The sequence below is a fragment of the Gracilinanus agilis genome, chromosome 3, assembly GCF_016433145.1.
Source record: "Gracilinanus agilis isolate LMUSP501 chromosome 3, AgileGrace, whole genome shotgun sequence".
NCBI classification, from domain to species: Eukaryota; Metazoa; Chordata; class Mammalia; order Didelphimorphia; family Didelphidae; genus Gracilinanus; species Gracilinanus agilis.
Genome location: NC_058132.1, coordinates 173901105 through 173915826, shown reverse-complemented (window position 1 = coordinate 173915826; position 14722 = coordinate 173901105). Strand labels below are relative to the sequence as shown.

At 39.0% G+C, this 14722-nt stretch overlaps 1 protein-coding gene across 1 annotated transcript in view; it reads left to right on the top strand.

The window, feature by feature from the left end:
- MAML2 (mastermind like transcriptional coactivator 2) overlaps positions 1–13253 on the top strand; it is a 154539-nt gene extending 141286 nt beyond the window's left edge. The window contains exons 5-6 of the mRNA XM_044669003.1: positions 7117–7228; positions 12253–13253. Of these exons, the coding sequence (XP_044524938.1) occupies positions 7117–7228; positions 12253–13253 (1113 nt within the window). The remainder of the gene's footprint in view (positions 1–7116; positions 7229–12252) is intronic.
- Positions 13254–14722: the final 1469 nt, after the last annotated feature.

The following is a 14722-nucleotide window of genomic DNA, read 5'->3' as shown; positions in this document are numbered from 1 at the left end:
CAATAAGTGATTCTCCAGCCTCTGCTTTAAGAGCTCTACAGTGAAGCTGCTGGGTTTGGCCTCTCCCTTTGGACATGCCAAAGCTTGAAGGAAGGACATTTTCCATGGAGAGCTCATACCCTTGTAATTTCCTACTTCTTCAGCTCCAAGGGCAAAGAACAGTACTTTTAAGGATAATACACAAATGAAAACAAAGCTACTCTCTAGACAAAACCCTCTTCTCTTCCACCTATATACTACTTCACACTTTGGTCTCATCAGCTCCCACAGAATCAATGATCCTCTCTCTACTGATGATTCTCAGATCTACTCATCCAGCCCTAACCCCTTTCTTGAACTCCAGTGTCTAATGTCCAATTACCTATGTGATGTCTTGAACTGGATGACTCTAAAACATCGTGAAAATGACCTATCTAAAACTGAACTCATTCATTATCTATTCCCATTCCCCCAACCCTCCCCTCTAACTTCCTTATTACTGTTGAGATCACTTGCCATCCTCTCAGCTATTCTAGCTTATAGCCTATGTGTCATCTTCAACTCCTCATTCTTTCTCACCCCACCCCCCCACCCAATCCAATCAGTTGCCAAAACCTGTTGATTCCAACTTTGTAACATCTCTCAAATTCACTCCCAACTCCTCTGACACTGACACTGCCCTGATGCAAGCCCCTATCACCTCATGCCTATACAACTGGAATAACCCTCTGGATGGTCTCCCTGGCTTGGGGCTCTTCCCACTCCATTCATTATCTTCCATTTAGCTGTCAAACTGATTTTCCTAAAGGTCTGACTATCACTTTCTAATAAATAAACTCCAGCGACTCCCTACTTTCAGAATAAAATATAAAATCTTTAGTTTGGCTTTTAAAATCTTTCATAACCTGCCCCTTCCTGTCTTTCCAGGCTTCTTATATCTATATCTCCCATGTTCTTTGGTCTCCTTAATGTTCCTTGAACTCTATTTCTGAACTCCAGGCATTTTTACTGATTATCTCCCATGTCTGAAATTTCCTCCCTCCTCATCTCTAGTTTCTGGCTTCCTTGGCTATCTTCAGGTCCCAGCTAAAATCCCACTTTCTGTAAGAAGCTTTTGATGGCCTTCTTTAATGTTAGTGCCTTTCTTCTGAGATTATCTCCAATTTATCCTGAATATATTTTGTTTGTATAGAGTTATTTACATATAGTCTCCCTCATCAAACTGTCAGCTCCTTGACAGCAGTGATTGATTTTTTCCTTTCTTTGTATCATAGGCACTTTTTTTTTAAAAAAACTCTTAACCTTCTATTGTAGAATCAATACTGTACATTGGTTAGAAGACAGAAGAATAGTAAGGCTTAGGCAATGGGGGTTAAGTGGCTTGTCTAGGGTCACATAGCTAGGAAACGTCTGTGGCCAGATTTCAACCCAAGACCACCTCTCTCTCTGGGCCTGGCTCTCAACCCACTGAGCTTTTTGACTGTTGACTTCAAAAATCCAAGCATTTCCATGCATCAGAGTAAGACTTTCATGGAAGCCCAGAGTAGCAAAAATTATAAAGAATAGTTTGGTACTTCAGAATAATGCAGTAATTCTGGGTTTAGAGGCCCTGCATTTGAATGACGGCTGCGCTGTGTGATATCCAAACTTCTCTTTGCCAGCAGTCTTGCTCCCACATAGGCATCTTATTACTGTCCCCCACCTCCTACTTTTCAGTTCCTCTTCTTATACCATTTTCCTCCATTAGCATATGAACTTCTATAGGGAAAGGACTATCATTTTTATCCTGGTATTTATCTCCCAGTGCTTGGCACCTCATGAAGACGTAATAAACTAACTCTAACTCTCTCTCTCTCTCTCTCTCTCTCTCTCTCTCTCTCTCTCTCTCTCTGTCTCTCTCTCTCTCTCTCTCTTCCTCTCTCTCTCTTCCTCTCTCTCTCTCTCTCTCTCTCTCTCTCTCTTCCATTATTCTAATTGTAGCAAAGAATTGAAGGCAAGATATTTTCCACAAAGGGTTCATTTCCTTGCAATTTCCTATCTCCCACAGGGCTCTAATTGCAAAGGACAAAGTTTTAAGTTGTAATACATTAATAAGAATGAAGCCGCTTTGCATGACTTTAAAGGGGGTACACACTTGTCATTATCTGGAAGCTATTTATTGAATTTGGGTGTGGTTTTAATAAATCCAAGGAAGAAATAATCTCTGATGGTACTTTTTATTTGCATGTGATTTATAATCATTTTAATCAGCTTGGCAAGACTAGATCTGAGACTATTTTGCAGAGCATTTCTCCCAGGTATGTAATTATTCTTTGGTTTTTATTCCCTCTGAGAAGGCTTTCTGTGCATGACATAAGAAAAGGAGTAGCACTTATATACTAGTTTAGCCAAATTAGTTCTTTTTTTTCTTTCAAGGACCTGAGCTCCCAATATGGAAATGCCTTCTGTTAATGCAGATAGGGAACCATCCTGCAACTTAAGATCCTTCAGTTTTACCTGGGTCACTGGGAAGTTAAATGCCTTGCCCAGGGTCACACAGCTGGTATGAATCAGAAGCAAGACTTAAGCCCAAGACTCCAAACCGGAACTTCAATTTGCTGTTCCAAATTCCACACTGCTCTTCTAAATAGGCCTGCTTAAAAAAAGAGGGCAATGGGGATTGGCTCCTAGATCTACTCTAAAAACATAATAGTTCTATTACATTACCTCACCACAGAGTAGAGATGGCCCCTAGGTTGTTAAAGATTCTGTCTACAGAGTGCAAGCTTTGTTTCCTTTGCCACCCTGTCAGACTGGAAAGCTTTCAAGTATGGCCCCAGTTGTGAATGGCCAAGGGGCCACCATCATCCAAAAGGCTTATATATCATAGATTTAGGAAGAATTTAGGAAATAATTTAGAGGACTTTTACTCTACTTTCCTCATTTTACAAATGAATAAAATGAACACAGTAGAGGTGAAATGATTTGCCTAAGATCATGCAGGCATCAAATAGTATGGTGAGTATCTAATCTCAGAGTATGATGGCAAATGTCACATTCTCTCTACTCCATTCACTGGGGGATGACTTGGGGGGCATGTTTCCTTTCTTCTTTTCCTTTAGCTGTGTGCTCACAAATGAACTGATTTCACAGTGTTGGCTCTGGCCATATCATAGATATGGCAGCTGAAGAAAGCCCTCTTCTCTTTCTGCTAAGCTTGGAGTGCTAGGGAGGGTCCACCTGTTTCCTATTGGGGAAATTGTGTTCTATTTTTTTTTAATCCTTACTAGCTGTCTTAGTATCAATTCTAAGACTCAAGAGCAGTAACGGCTAGACAGTTGGGGTTAAGTGACTTGTCAAGGTCATCGACTTGGAAGTATCTGCTGCAGATTTGAACCCAGATCCTCTTGACTCTAGACCCAGCACTCTATCCCCAGTGCTACTTAGCTGTCCCTGTTGACTACTTTTAAAATTTTTTAAATTAATATGTGATTTAATTTTAAATTAAAAGTGCATTTTCTCTTTCCCAACTTCCTCCTCTCTTTGAAAAAGAAAACTCTTGTAACAACTATGCATAGTCGAGCAAACCAAATTGGAAAGGTTCCAAAATATATATCTTATTCTACATTCTGAGCATATTACCTCTCTGTCAGGAGGCAGATATTCTGCTTCCTCATTAATCCTTCAGAGGTCAGTCATGGGGTTGATCAGATTTTTCAAAGCCTCTAAACTGCTATAACTGTTATAAAAATTGGACATTTGGAAACATTGAAGAGTAGACAGATGTTTCTGGCCTATGGTCATAGGTGTGTACCCTGTGTACTGTAACTTTAGCCCAGACCATAAGTTTCCCCTTTGAAAGAAAGCAGAATACCTTCCAAATGGCCAAAGCTGGCATCATAAAATCATTTCATTTGTGGTCTCACAACTAAAGAAAAGAAGAAAGGAAACATGTATTTATTAAGTATCTGCTCTGTGTTAGTCACTGCGCTAAGTGCTTTTCAAAAATTATTGTAATATTTGATTCTCACAACAACCGGAGGAGGTTGGTGTCATTATTACCTCATTTTACAATTGAGGGAACTGAGGCAAACACAGGTTAAATTATTTGCTCAAAGTCACACAGCTAGAAAGTGTCTGGGGTCAAATTTGAACTCAGGTCTTCCTGACACTAGGTCAGGCATTCTATCCATTGCACCACCTAAATTAGGTTTCCAAAGATGGATGATTAACCTAGCTCCATATGAATATTTGGATGCATGTTGGGTATGTATGTAATAAGTCTAAAGATGAAATTGAGTCTGTAATTTGGAACTGCAAGTCTCTTACCAAAAAGGAACTCTACCTTTAATCCTTGACTAAAGAGAGACATAATGGAGGCAACTTCGTGGCTCAGTGGATAGAAAGCCAGGCCTGGAGATGGGAGGTCTTGGATTCAAATTTGGCCTCAAATACTTCCTAGTTGCATGATGACCCTGACTTCAGTCACTTAACCCCAATTATCTAACCTTTACCAGTCTTTTGCCTTGTCAGACCACATCTGAAATACCAGGCTTAGTTCTGGGCATTTTAGATTTGGCATCTGCCAAATATTAGGAATTTGCCAAGGAAGAGTGTATCCAAGGTAGGTTACTGATAGTGTGGCAGGTTAATAATATGGCCAAATCCAGCACCATAAAATTAATTCATTTGTGATCTCACAGCTAAAGAAAAGTAAAATGGCAACATGGGGGGATAAAAAGGAGACTGGAAACTACAACATAAGAGGAACTGGGTATACTTAGCCTGGAGAAGAGAAGACTTTAGGACTTAATTTCTATCTGAAAGAATGTTGTATGAATGAAGGATTTGATTCCCTCTGCTTGACCCCAGAGAACAGAAATAGAATCATTGCCAGATGGTATGGGTGGGGAGGAGTGGATAGTTACAGGGAGGTAGATTGAAAGAAATCTTTAAAACAATTAGAGCTATACAAAAATGAATGGGCTGCCTCTGACAGTTTTAGGTACTCCTGGAGGTCTGAAAGCAGAGGCTGGATGATCACTTTAAGGGCATATTGTAAAGGGACTTTCTATTCAGGTGTGGACTGGAAAAGACGGCTTCTAAAATCCTTTCTCACTTTGAAATTCAGTGATTCTATAACACAAAGACAAAAGAACACCAAAGTACACAAGCAAAATTTATGAGCACGTGCTTAAAGGAAGGATTTTGGGAAATCTGAAAGTTGGCATGAAATGGCAAACTAAGACTGGATGGTAGTTTCAACTAGAATGGATGAATATTGCTACATTTCAGGTTCACTGAGAGGCACAAACTATTTCTAAGATAGTTAAGGTTCATTAAAAAAAAAAGGACTTCGCCAAAACTTTTTCATTTTACTTACAAATGCATATTTAAAAGAAATTTAAGCCATAGTTACAACTAAAATATTTAAGAGACTGGTTTGGGAGTGAGAATATCAATTTATTAATTAGGTTGGCATTTAACTAGAAAATTAATAGGTCAATGATCCTCTCTATGATCAAAGACCATGAATTTCCTTCACACTGGTCTATAAATACTAAATACTGGTCTACAAAAACTTGGGAGCTCATTACCCAGTTACTCCCTCGGACAACCCAAGACTTCTCTGATTGCTGATTAGATAATGAGGAAGTAGTTCATCAAGACTCTCAATCCATCTCCAGGCCCATGGGTGAACCGGCAGGGGGTGAGGGGGAGGATCACATACCTACCAGGAAGAGTCTTATCTATTAATCAGGATTTATTGGGAGAAACATTCCTTGGAGTTCTTAAGAAGAAAAGAAATGTAAATGTCAATAGACTAATTGAAGCCTTTCTAGTCTAGGACCCTGATATAGGAATAATACAGTATCAATATTTTAAAATTCTCATAATATGATTCTGATTCATTTATACTTAAATCATCAAAATTGTATTTTATGAGTTACTTGAAACCAATGAGACTTTAAAACGTGTGGGATTTTTTTCTTAGAAACAAGAATTTGAATTGGATTTACTGTCATTTTAGTGATTACCTTCCTCTTTAGTAGACGAAGTCCATTCTGAAAACTGGAAATGTCTGGAAACACAAAGTTTAGATGGGATCTATATTTCATAGGCCATATCTTATAATTTACCCAATTTGTTGAATTTCCTACAATATTGGAAAATTAATTTTCTTTCTTAAAATGGAGATTACTTCCTTCTGTGGAACTCTAAAGCTGCCAAAGGAGTACTTTGGGGACTTATCCCCTTTGAATTCCCAGGCACCCCTCATCCCCATCTCTCCAAAATCATCAAGTGACCAATAACAGAAGTAATAAATGAAGAAAGGAGACATAGAAACTGAGCAAAAAGTTTTTATTACATATTATGCATTGAAATTAATGCAATTAATTGCTAAGGACATGTGGTTAATTCCCAGATTCATAGATTTAGAACTAGAAGGGACCTTATATATTATATATATATATCCCAATCCCTTCATTTTATAAATAAAGAAACTGAAGCCCAGAGAGATTAAGTTTTTTGCCCAAATTAGTAAAATGTGGAGATGAAATTTGAGCTCCAGTCCTCTGTTCCCAAGCTAGTGGCTCTTTGTTAGATTAAATATTAAGAGTTTAATAAATAATTCAACTTTTTTTAAGGAGTGAGGAAATAACAGAAAAATATCCATGGCTTTAGATTAAGGGTATTGGGGAATTGAGAAGGATGGTACACATTCATTCTTCTAGCACATCTTTCCTCTCATAACTCTAGGCTTCTTAGGTTCCAGAAAGATTCACAAATATAAAGGAACCAGATTCATGTCTCTTTCCATATATAACTTTGAACTAGAAACATGATCACTTTAGAAATTCAAAGAGGAGATGTTCTCAAAGAAATAAAAATCTAAGATAAAGGAGCTGTGAAGAATAACCAGGAAAAGATAAGAGATGCTAATGATTATAAAGAAGGGAAACTTTTATGCCATTACTGAAAGACCATTGAAATGAAGAATATTCTTGTCTCAATTAAGAGTTCAGTTTTGGATCCATGATATTAAATCTGTGCTTTGAAATTATTTTTATATCTTTGTGATCACACGATCCCATTAGTGAAGGAAGAATGTCACATAAATTGCCAACATTTGCTGATATTATTTCATTTTCTCAGGAAAAAATTGCTCCACAAGATCAGATAAACAGACATTTGACAAGGCCACCCCCAGATTACAAAGACCAAAGAAGAAACATGGTCAACATGCAACCATCAAGCCAATATTCTGGTAAGTAGATGTGAAATTAAGTCAAACTCAGAACTGTAAAAAAGAAAAAAAATCATTTTGGGGTATTTCATGCTTTTTTTTTTCTCCTTTGAAGTATAAATCATCTTATCTTTTACTGCCTCTCAATTTTCCTCCATAGAAGGAAATATTTATGCTATCCTCTGCAAGGGGAACTCCTGCAACCTACTTGATGACCCATCTATGATTTAATAAATAAGTTGTAGAGGGGTTCCTAAGATTAACTGAGTCCCCCAGGGTCACTTACTAGTGTAAGAAGAAGGATGTGAACTTGTCTCCATGATTCCAAGTCTAATTCTATCCATTAACCAGTGATGGGCAAACTTTTTAGAGAGGGGGCCAAAGGAAAAGAAATGTTCATCTGTCAGTCTGTTTCTAAGGCAACTCTTTCTAAGTTTCATTGTATTGTATCCTTCTCATTGTATTTGTCAGATTAGGAATAATGTGACAGGGCTGGATAGAACATTTCAGGGGGCCATATCTGGCCCATGGACTGTAGTTTGCCTATCACTGCATTATACCATTGACTCTACCAAAATCTAGTTATTGACATTTTTTTTTGAGATCTGCTGTCAGTCTTTCATACCTATTCTTACCTCTACTCTCCATTATTCCTTTGAAACTTTGATTCATTTTAATTTAGTTCAACCAGAATTTTTAAAGTACTTGATATATGTTAGGGTGCTTTAGAAAATCCCATCTCCTAAATTCCTGGTTTATTTGTTCTTTGTTCCATACCCAACTACATAATCTGTCATATGTAAACATCCTAGGGAAGGTTGGTAAAAGTTGCTACATTTCAAGGAAATGTTCTCATTTTTAAAACTTGGCCCTGGTTTTTCAAAGCATCCTTGAGAACGCTAAATTACTCATTTTTGACTATGGGAATAGCATCTACTTTATTCCTCCCTTTGAGATTTGTTTACTTTGACCCAAGTTAGAACTATAATCTTCATCCCCATTTCATTTGATTAGACTAGATCACTAGTCCAATTTAATTCAATAAACATTATTAAACTGCCACTATATACAATGTACAATGTTGGGCAACAGGAATATAAAAGATTAAAAAATAACACAATCTGTACTTTCATAGAACTTATAACAAAATCGAGGAACATTGGGGGATAGGTGTTTAATATATAATATAAAAAAGGAATGCTAGATAGAAGACAAATACATTAGGCTAGATGAGAGATGAAGAGGGCCTAAACCACAGTGGTAGCAATATGTGTGGAGAGGATGGGGTAAATATGAGCAATATTAGTAAATTCGATTTAATAGGCCTTAGCAACTATTTAGATGCAAGGGATAAAAGAAGAGGAAAAAGTTTTAAATGACTCCCAGATTCCAATCAATAAAAGGAAATAGGTAGGGGAATAGTTCAATGTAATTCAACATTTGTTAAATGCCCCCACCAGATGCAAACCACTCTACTAGATACTGTAAATTAAAAGAAAAAAAAAAGGACAAAATAAAACAATCCATGCTCAAGGAGTTTACATTCTGCAGGTTATGATTACAAGAAATGGTTTCAGTTTGGGATGTATTAAGTTTAAGGTGCCATCGCAGTTATATATAATTATATATATACGTGTATATATATAATTATATATGACATATTGTATATAATACAATTACATATAATGTAACATATGTAAATATATAAAACAAAATTATTATATTAAAATAAGTATATAATATAGAACATGTATTATGTGCAAAAATATATAACAAAATAAATTCTAAAACATTTAATAAATGTTTATTGAATTAAGTTGAACTGTTGCCCCTTCAGAGGTTCCTTTCTTTTGTTGCTTGAAATCTGAGAATCATTGCGATCATTCGGGGTCTTTATGAATGAATCAATTCCACCAACCACTTTATTCGTTTTTCTAAGGAAAAAGTACATTAAACTATCTTCAATCCCTCTGTACCTTCTCTGAGTAGATTTTGTTTTCGTTTGTCACAAGAATGCTCATATAGATGTGGCACAGTTCCTCCCATGAGTATGTCAACTCATTTACTGAATGGGAAAGAAAGATCAAGTTTTGCTGTGGTCGTTGAGTCATTTCAGTTGTATCTGACTCTTTATGACCCCATTTGGAGTTTTCTTGGCAATGTTACTGGAATGCTTTGCTGTTTCCTTCTCCAGTTCATTTTACAGATGAGGAAACTGAGTTACACAGGGTAAAGTGACTTGCTCATGGTCTCACAGCTAGTGAATATCTGAGGTCAGATTTGAATTCAGGAAGATGAATTTTCCTGACTTCAGGGAAAATACTCTATCCATTGTGCCATCTAGCTGCCCCTCAAAATTGAGTACCATGACTCAAATGAACACGTCTGAATTTTTGCACACTGTGTCCTTGTCTACCACCTTATCACAATGACCACAAAAATGGAGAGGCTCTCTATCCCAAGACTGAAGCTCATTTTCTTTTTTCAGCTATTTGATGTTTCCATAATTGAAAGATAATGACCACTGATGGTCAGACATCACTGATGACTATTATAAAGGGAGTTAACGAGATTAGATGGCTTCTGTTAAAATATGTGATGAAATACATTGCTATAAATTTGAGTTTATGTTAGCAGCCTCTCTGTCTTTTACATAACAAGGTCCTTTGGAAAAGTAACAGCCTCTCTCTTTACACTCTCTAAAGTGACTATTAAGTCCATTTCACTATGAGAATGATCTAACTATGCCAGTTTTGAAGATTCTGCCCTCATCAAGGCAGATGGTTTAAAGTACAGTACTGCCTAGAAGGGACCGAATTAGACTACTTCATGAGGCTCCTTCTGATGTTTTTCAGTTTTCCCATAAAACCTTCCCTATGTATTCAAAGCCCTTAATAACATAACCTACTCCCTACATGTCCATTCTTCTTACACCTTACTCCTCAATGTGTAAACTTCAATCTTGGACATTGGCCTTCTGGCAACTCCATTAACAAAAGACTCCATCTCTTGACTCCAGGCATTCTCTCTGGTTATCACCCATTCCTGGAATTCCTACTCCAACTACTGATCTCCCTGGATTCCTTTAAGTCCAAACTAAAGTACCACCTCCTATGAGAAACCTTCCCCAATTACTCTTGATTACGGTGTCTTCCTTCTTTTAATTATTTCCTACTTATGCTATATATAGCTTGCTTTATATATATTTGTTTGCATGTTGTCTCCCCCATTAGATTGTAAGCTCTTGAGGGCAGGGACTGTCTTTTGCCTCTTTTTGTACCCCCAGGACTTAGCAAGGTGCTAGGCACATCAAAAGTGCTTAATAAATGTTGACTGATTGATTGTTTTTTAAATGACTACAGCCTTAGTATCTAAAGCTGGTGCCCTGAGCCACCATTAGCAGGGCATATAGTTCAAGGTGTTTAGCTATAGTGGTGATGGCTTTGCTTCCATTTCTTATCATCCTCATCATCATAAAAAACAACCAGCATTTGTTGAGTACCTATAACGTACACTGGGAACACACAAAGAAGCATAAGAAACAGTTTCTGATCTCAGAAATCTAGCAGAGGATCCAGACTCACCGTGAAAAAGTAAATAACAATGGAAGAAAGCAAAACTTAGTGACAAAGGAGTAATATTGATAGCAGACCCCAGAGAGGTTCATATAAGGTAGAATGACATAAGGGGAAAAGCACTGAACTTGGAATCCTGAAGACTTGGGTTTGAATGCACCTTTTAACACTCTATGTGACCAAGTCACTTTCTCATCTATAAAAGGAAAATAATAATACCTGTAGTGTGTACCTAGTTGGCTCAATGGAATGAGTGCCAGACCTGAAGTCAGGAAAACTTATCTTGCTGTGTTCAAATCCAGCCTCAGACACTTACTAGCTGTGTGACTCTGGGCAAGTCATTTAACCCTGTTTACCTTAGTTTCCTCATCTGCAAAATGAACTGGAGAAGGAAATGGCAAACCAGTATCTTTGCCAAGAAAACCTCAAATAGTCACCAAAAGTTAGACATGACTGAAAAATTATCTGTAGCTTCAGACTTCGCAGTTTTTGAAATCAAATGAGAATACATGGAGAGAAATATAAAGTCCTTTGAAACTTTAATGTGATATATAAATGTCAGTTATTTTTAGCATAGGAGAGAGCTATCATGGAGGGCTGAGATAATCAGGGGAGGTTTCACTGAGGAGGTGGTATTTAATCTGGGCTCTGAAGGAAATTTGGGGTTTAAATAAGGAGAGAGGATGGGAAAAAGTATATGGCTTAAATCACTTGAGACTGAGCAAAGAATCATATAGAAGATCAAATGGGAGAGACAGGTAGAAACCTAGTTGTCCTTGGATTCTCCTAATCAAGTATTGATATGGTAAAATGGAAAGAACGATAAAAGTATTTTAATTCAAAGGTTCACATGCCAGCTCTCTCCCGTACTGTGAGACCTGGAACAGATCTAGGCTTTGGTTTTCTCATTTGTTAAATAAAGGACAAGATGATCTCTATGGTTTTCTTACAACTTTCAATCTATGAATCTATGAATCTTCTGCTCTCCCTAGAATAGGGAGTTAGCCAGTTGGGGATTTGCCCAAGGAACTTGTATGTACACTGGCTATACCATATCCTCAGAGATTACATATTAAGCAGCAGTAAACAGAATGCTGGATCTGAAATCAAGGCCTGGATTCATATCCCTCCTCTGATTCGGCCTAACTGTGTGGGGCCCGGGGCAAATCCCTTAGCCTCTCGGTGAACCTGTTTCCTCATTTATAAAATAGGTATGTTCACACCTGTCCCTACTTCACAGGATTTGTGTGAAATTCTAATAAAGTAATCAGTGTAAAACTGTGCAAACGTTAGGATGTCATTGAAACATCAATTGTTTTAATTATTATAGCTTTCCACGGAACACCAGAATTAAGGTGTTTATTTATATATTTATTTATTTTTATGGTATGTGGGCTAGTCTATATGGCTACAAGGGAGGAGCTGATTGGCCCATTATGTGTCCTGATGCCATTTTCTTTCTTTTCTTAGGAGGCTCAGCAACAGTGAGTTTAAACTCGAATCACGCTTTGGCAAACCCGGTTTCCACGCACAGCATCTTGACCCAAACTTCCAACCTCTTGTCCACTTCCCAAGGAACAAGAATGCCTTCTTTACCAGCCATCCGCAACATCGGGATCTATGGAAACCTGCCTTGCAACCAATCGGGGACATACAGCGTTACTTCAGGAATGACGCCCATGGCCCAGCATAGAAACACCAACCAAATGATTGCCAGTCAGAGTAACCCCATGCTGCTGCGGCCCTCCACCCTGGGGCCCGGGGCTAACACCGCGGTGAACGCTTTTGGATCGGGCTCCATCGGCAGCTCCCAGCAAGTGAGACCAAACTTGAACCCCGGCGCCACGAGCATCCCAGCCCAGAGACCACCGAATGTCATGATCACTTCCAGCACCACAGCACCCACCTGGGCCTCTCCAGAAGCCTCGGCCAAGCAGCAGGAGGCCCTGAAGCCAAGCGGAGTGCGTTTCCCGGCCGTGCCGCCCGCCGCGGCCTACGCTTCCAGTCAGTCTTTGCAGCGAGCCATCGGCAACCAGCAATTTTCCCAGCGAGCCGTGGCCCCTCCCAGTCAGCTGACACCAGCAGTGCAAATGAGACCCGTCAATCAAATGAGCCAGACATTAAATGGGCAGACTCTCGGGTCGCTCAGAGGTCTGACTCTCAGACCAAATCAGCTAAGCACACAGACTCTGGCAGGAGCCGGCGTGAATCAGGCCGGGACAGGCATCTCTCAGGCACCATCCCTGTCCTCCACCAGCTTTCCTGCTACAAACCAAAGTGCCAGGGCCTTCCCAGGGACTGACCACGGCAGTGACTTAGCGTTTGACTTTCTCAGCTCGCAGACTGATAACATGGGACCAGCGCTGAATAGTGACTCCGACTTCATAGATTCCTTACTGAAAACCGAGCCTGGCAACGACGACTGGATGAAAGACATCAATCTCGACGAAATCTTGGGCAGCAACTCATGAAGGCGAGAAGGGACGGCAGCGACAAACCCAAGCACTAAAAGGCAGTATTTTCTATGGATTCTGTAAAGGTTAAGCTGTTGACTTTTAGTTTTTCCTTTTAGTGGGACTGTGTAGATACCGTGGCTTAACATTGGGAAACAAAAGAATGATTGCTTGTATTGAAAATGTTGGTACAAAAAATTTTACTGAATAGTAAACTTGATGAAAGTAAAGTATGAGATGATTTTCATAGTTCTGAATTATAGGATAGGCTATCCAATTTGTTCAAATGGAACTGTGATGCTGATGTATATTTTTCTTGGGTAAAATGGGCCACAAACTTCTTTCTTCCCTTTCCTCCCTGAAAGAAAATTGATGGGAATTTGTAAATCACTTAAGCCTCATGTGATACAGGGGAACTGGCTGCAAAGGGAGCACTGAGTAATTGATTCTCTCTCACACGTTGGTCGCTCTTTATGATGTTTTGGCTTTTTCTCTGGTTTATTATGTTAAACCACCTAGAGCTTCTGTGGAGAAAACTGTGAGGTCTGTTTGGAATATAAGGAAATTGACCTGAGTAAGCAAGGGCCTGGCTTTAGCGGGGCAGGCTATAGGCCTCTCCCCAACCCACCTTGCTGCCATATGCCCCTCTTGGTGGGACAGACAACCAAGCCTATTGTTCCTATGGGGGAAAAAACCTTGCTCTTTTGACTGAATCCACAACTGATTCCCCAATCCATTCCCAAGTTTTACATGCAACCAAGACTTGGATCCAAAGTTGCTGCATGCCTGTCTGTATGCATTAAATTTCACTCTTTTTTGAATCACTCACATACCACATTGTTTGAAAAATGTCCAGCTGGGCATTGTCATAAAAGGGATTTATTTGGCTTACAACTGTCATTGGGGATGGAGGGTTTGTTGTGAAAGTTTTTCCCTGGTCAGTTCGGAAGATGATTGAAGTTGAAACCCACCCTATTTACTGAGCTGACAGAACATAGATTTCTAAATCCAGGAAGGTTGGAAACGCTCACCAAAGCTTAAATTCCACACTCTCTTTTCTGATGGCAAAAAGAGATAGAAGGCCCTGGAAGAAGCCAAAACTGGGAAAGTATGGGAAAGTAAGCTACCTTTGGTGAATAACCAAAATGTACCTGTCCTGTGTCATAAAAGTTCATATACCCTCCATGAAGTCTTCAACCCAAAACTTAATGTAAGGAAGGAAACATTTTAAGGCTGGATACAACCTCCACACCCAGGATTCAAAATCTAGGTCTCTTCTTCCAGGGGTGCCCACTGCCTCACTGAATGAATGACTGAGTGACGTGGGCAAGTAATTTAGCCTCTTTAACTCACATGCAATTCTCCTACAGAACAGGATTGATCTCATTGCAAAGTGGCTTAATTATTCTTTCTTGCCCTTTCAGTCCTATACCTAAGTAATCACACCTTGAAATGTGATTTCACTCCTGCCTTTTATGTCTAAACCT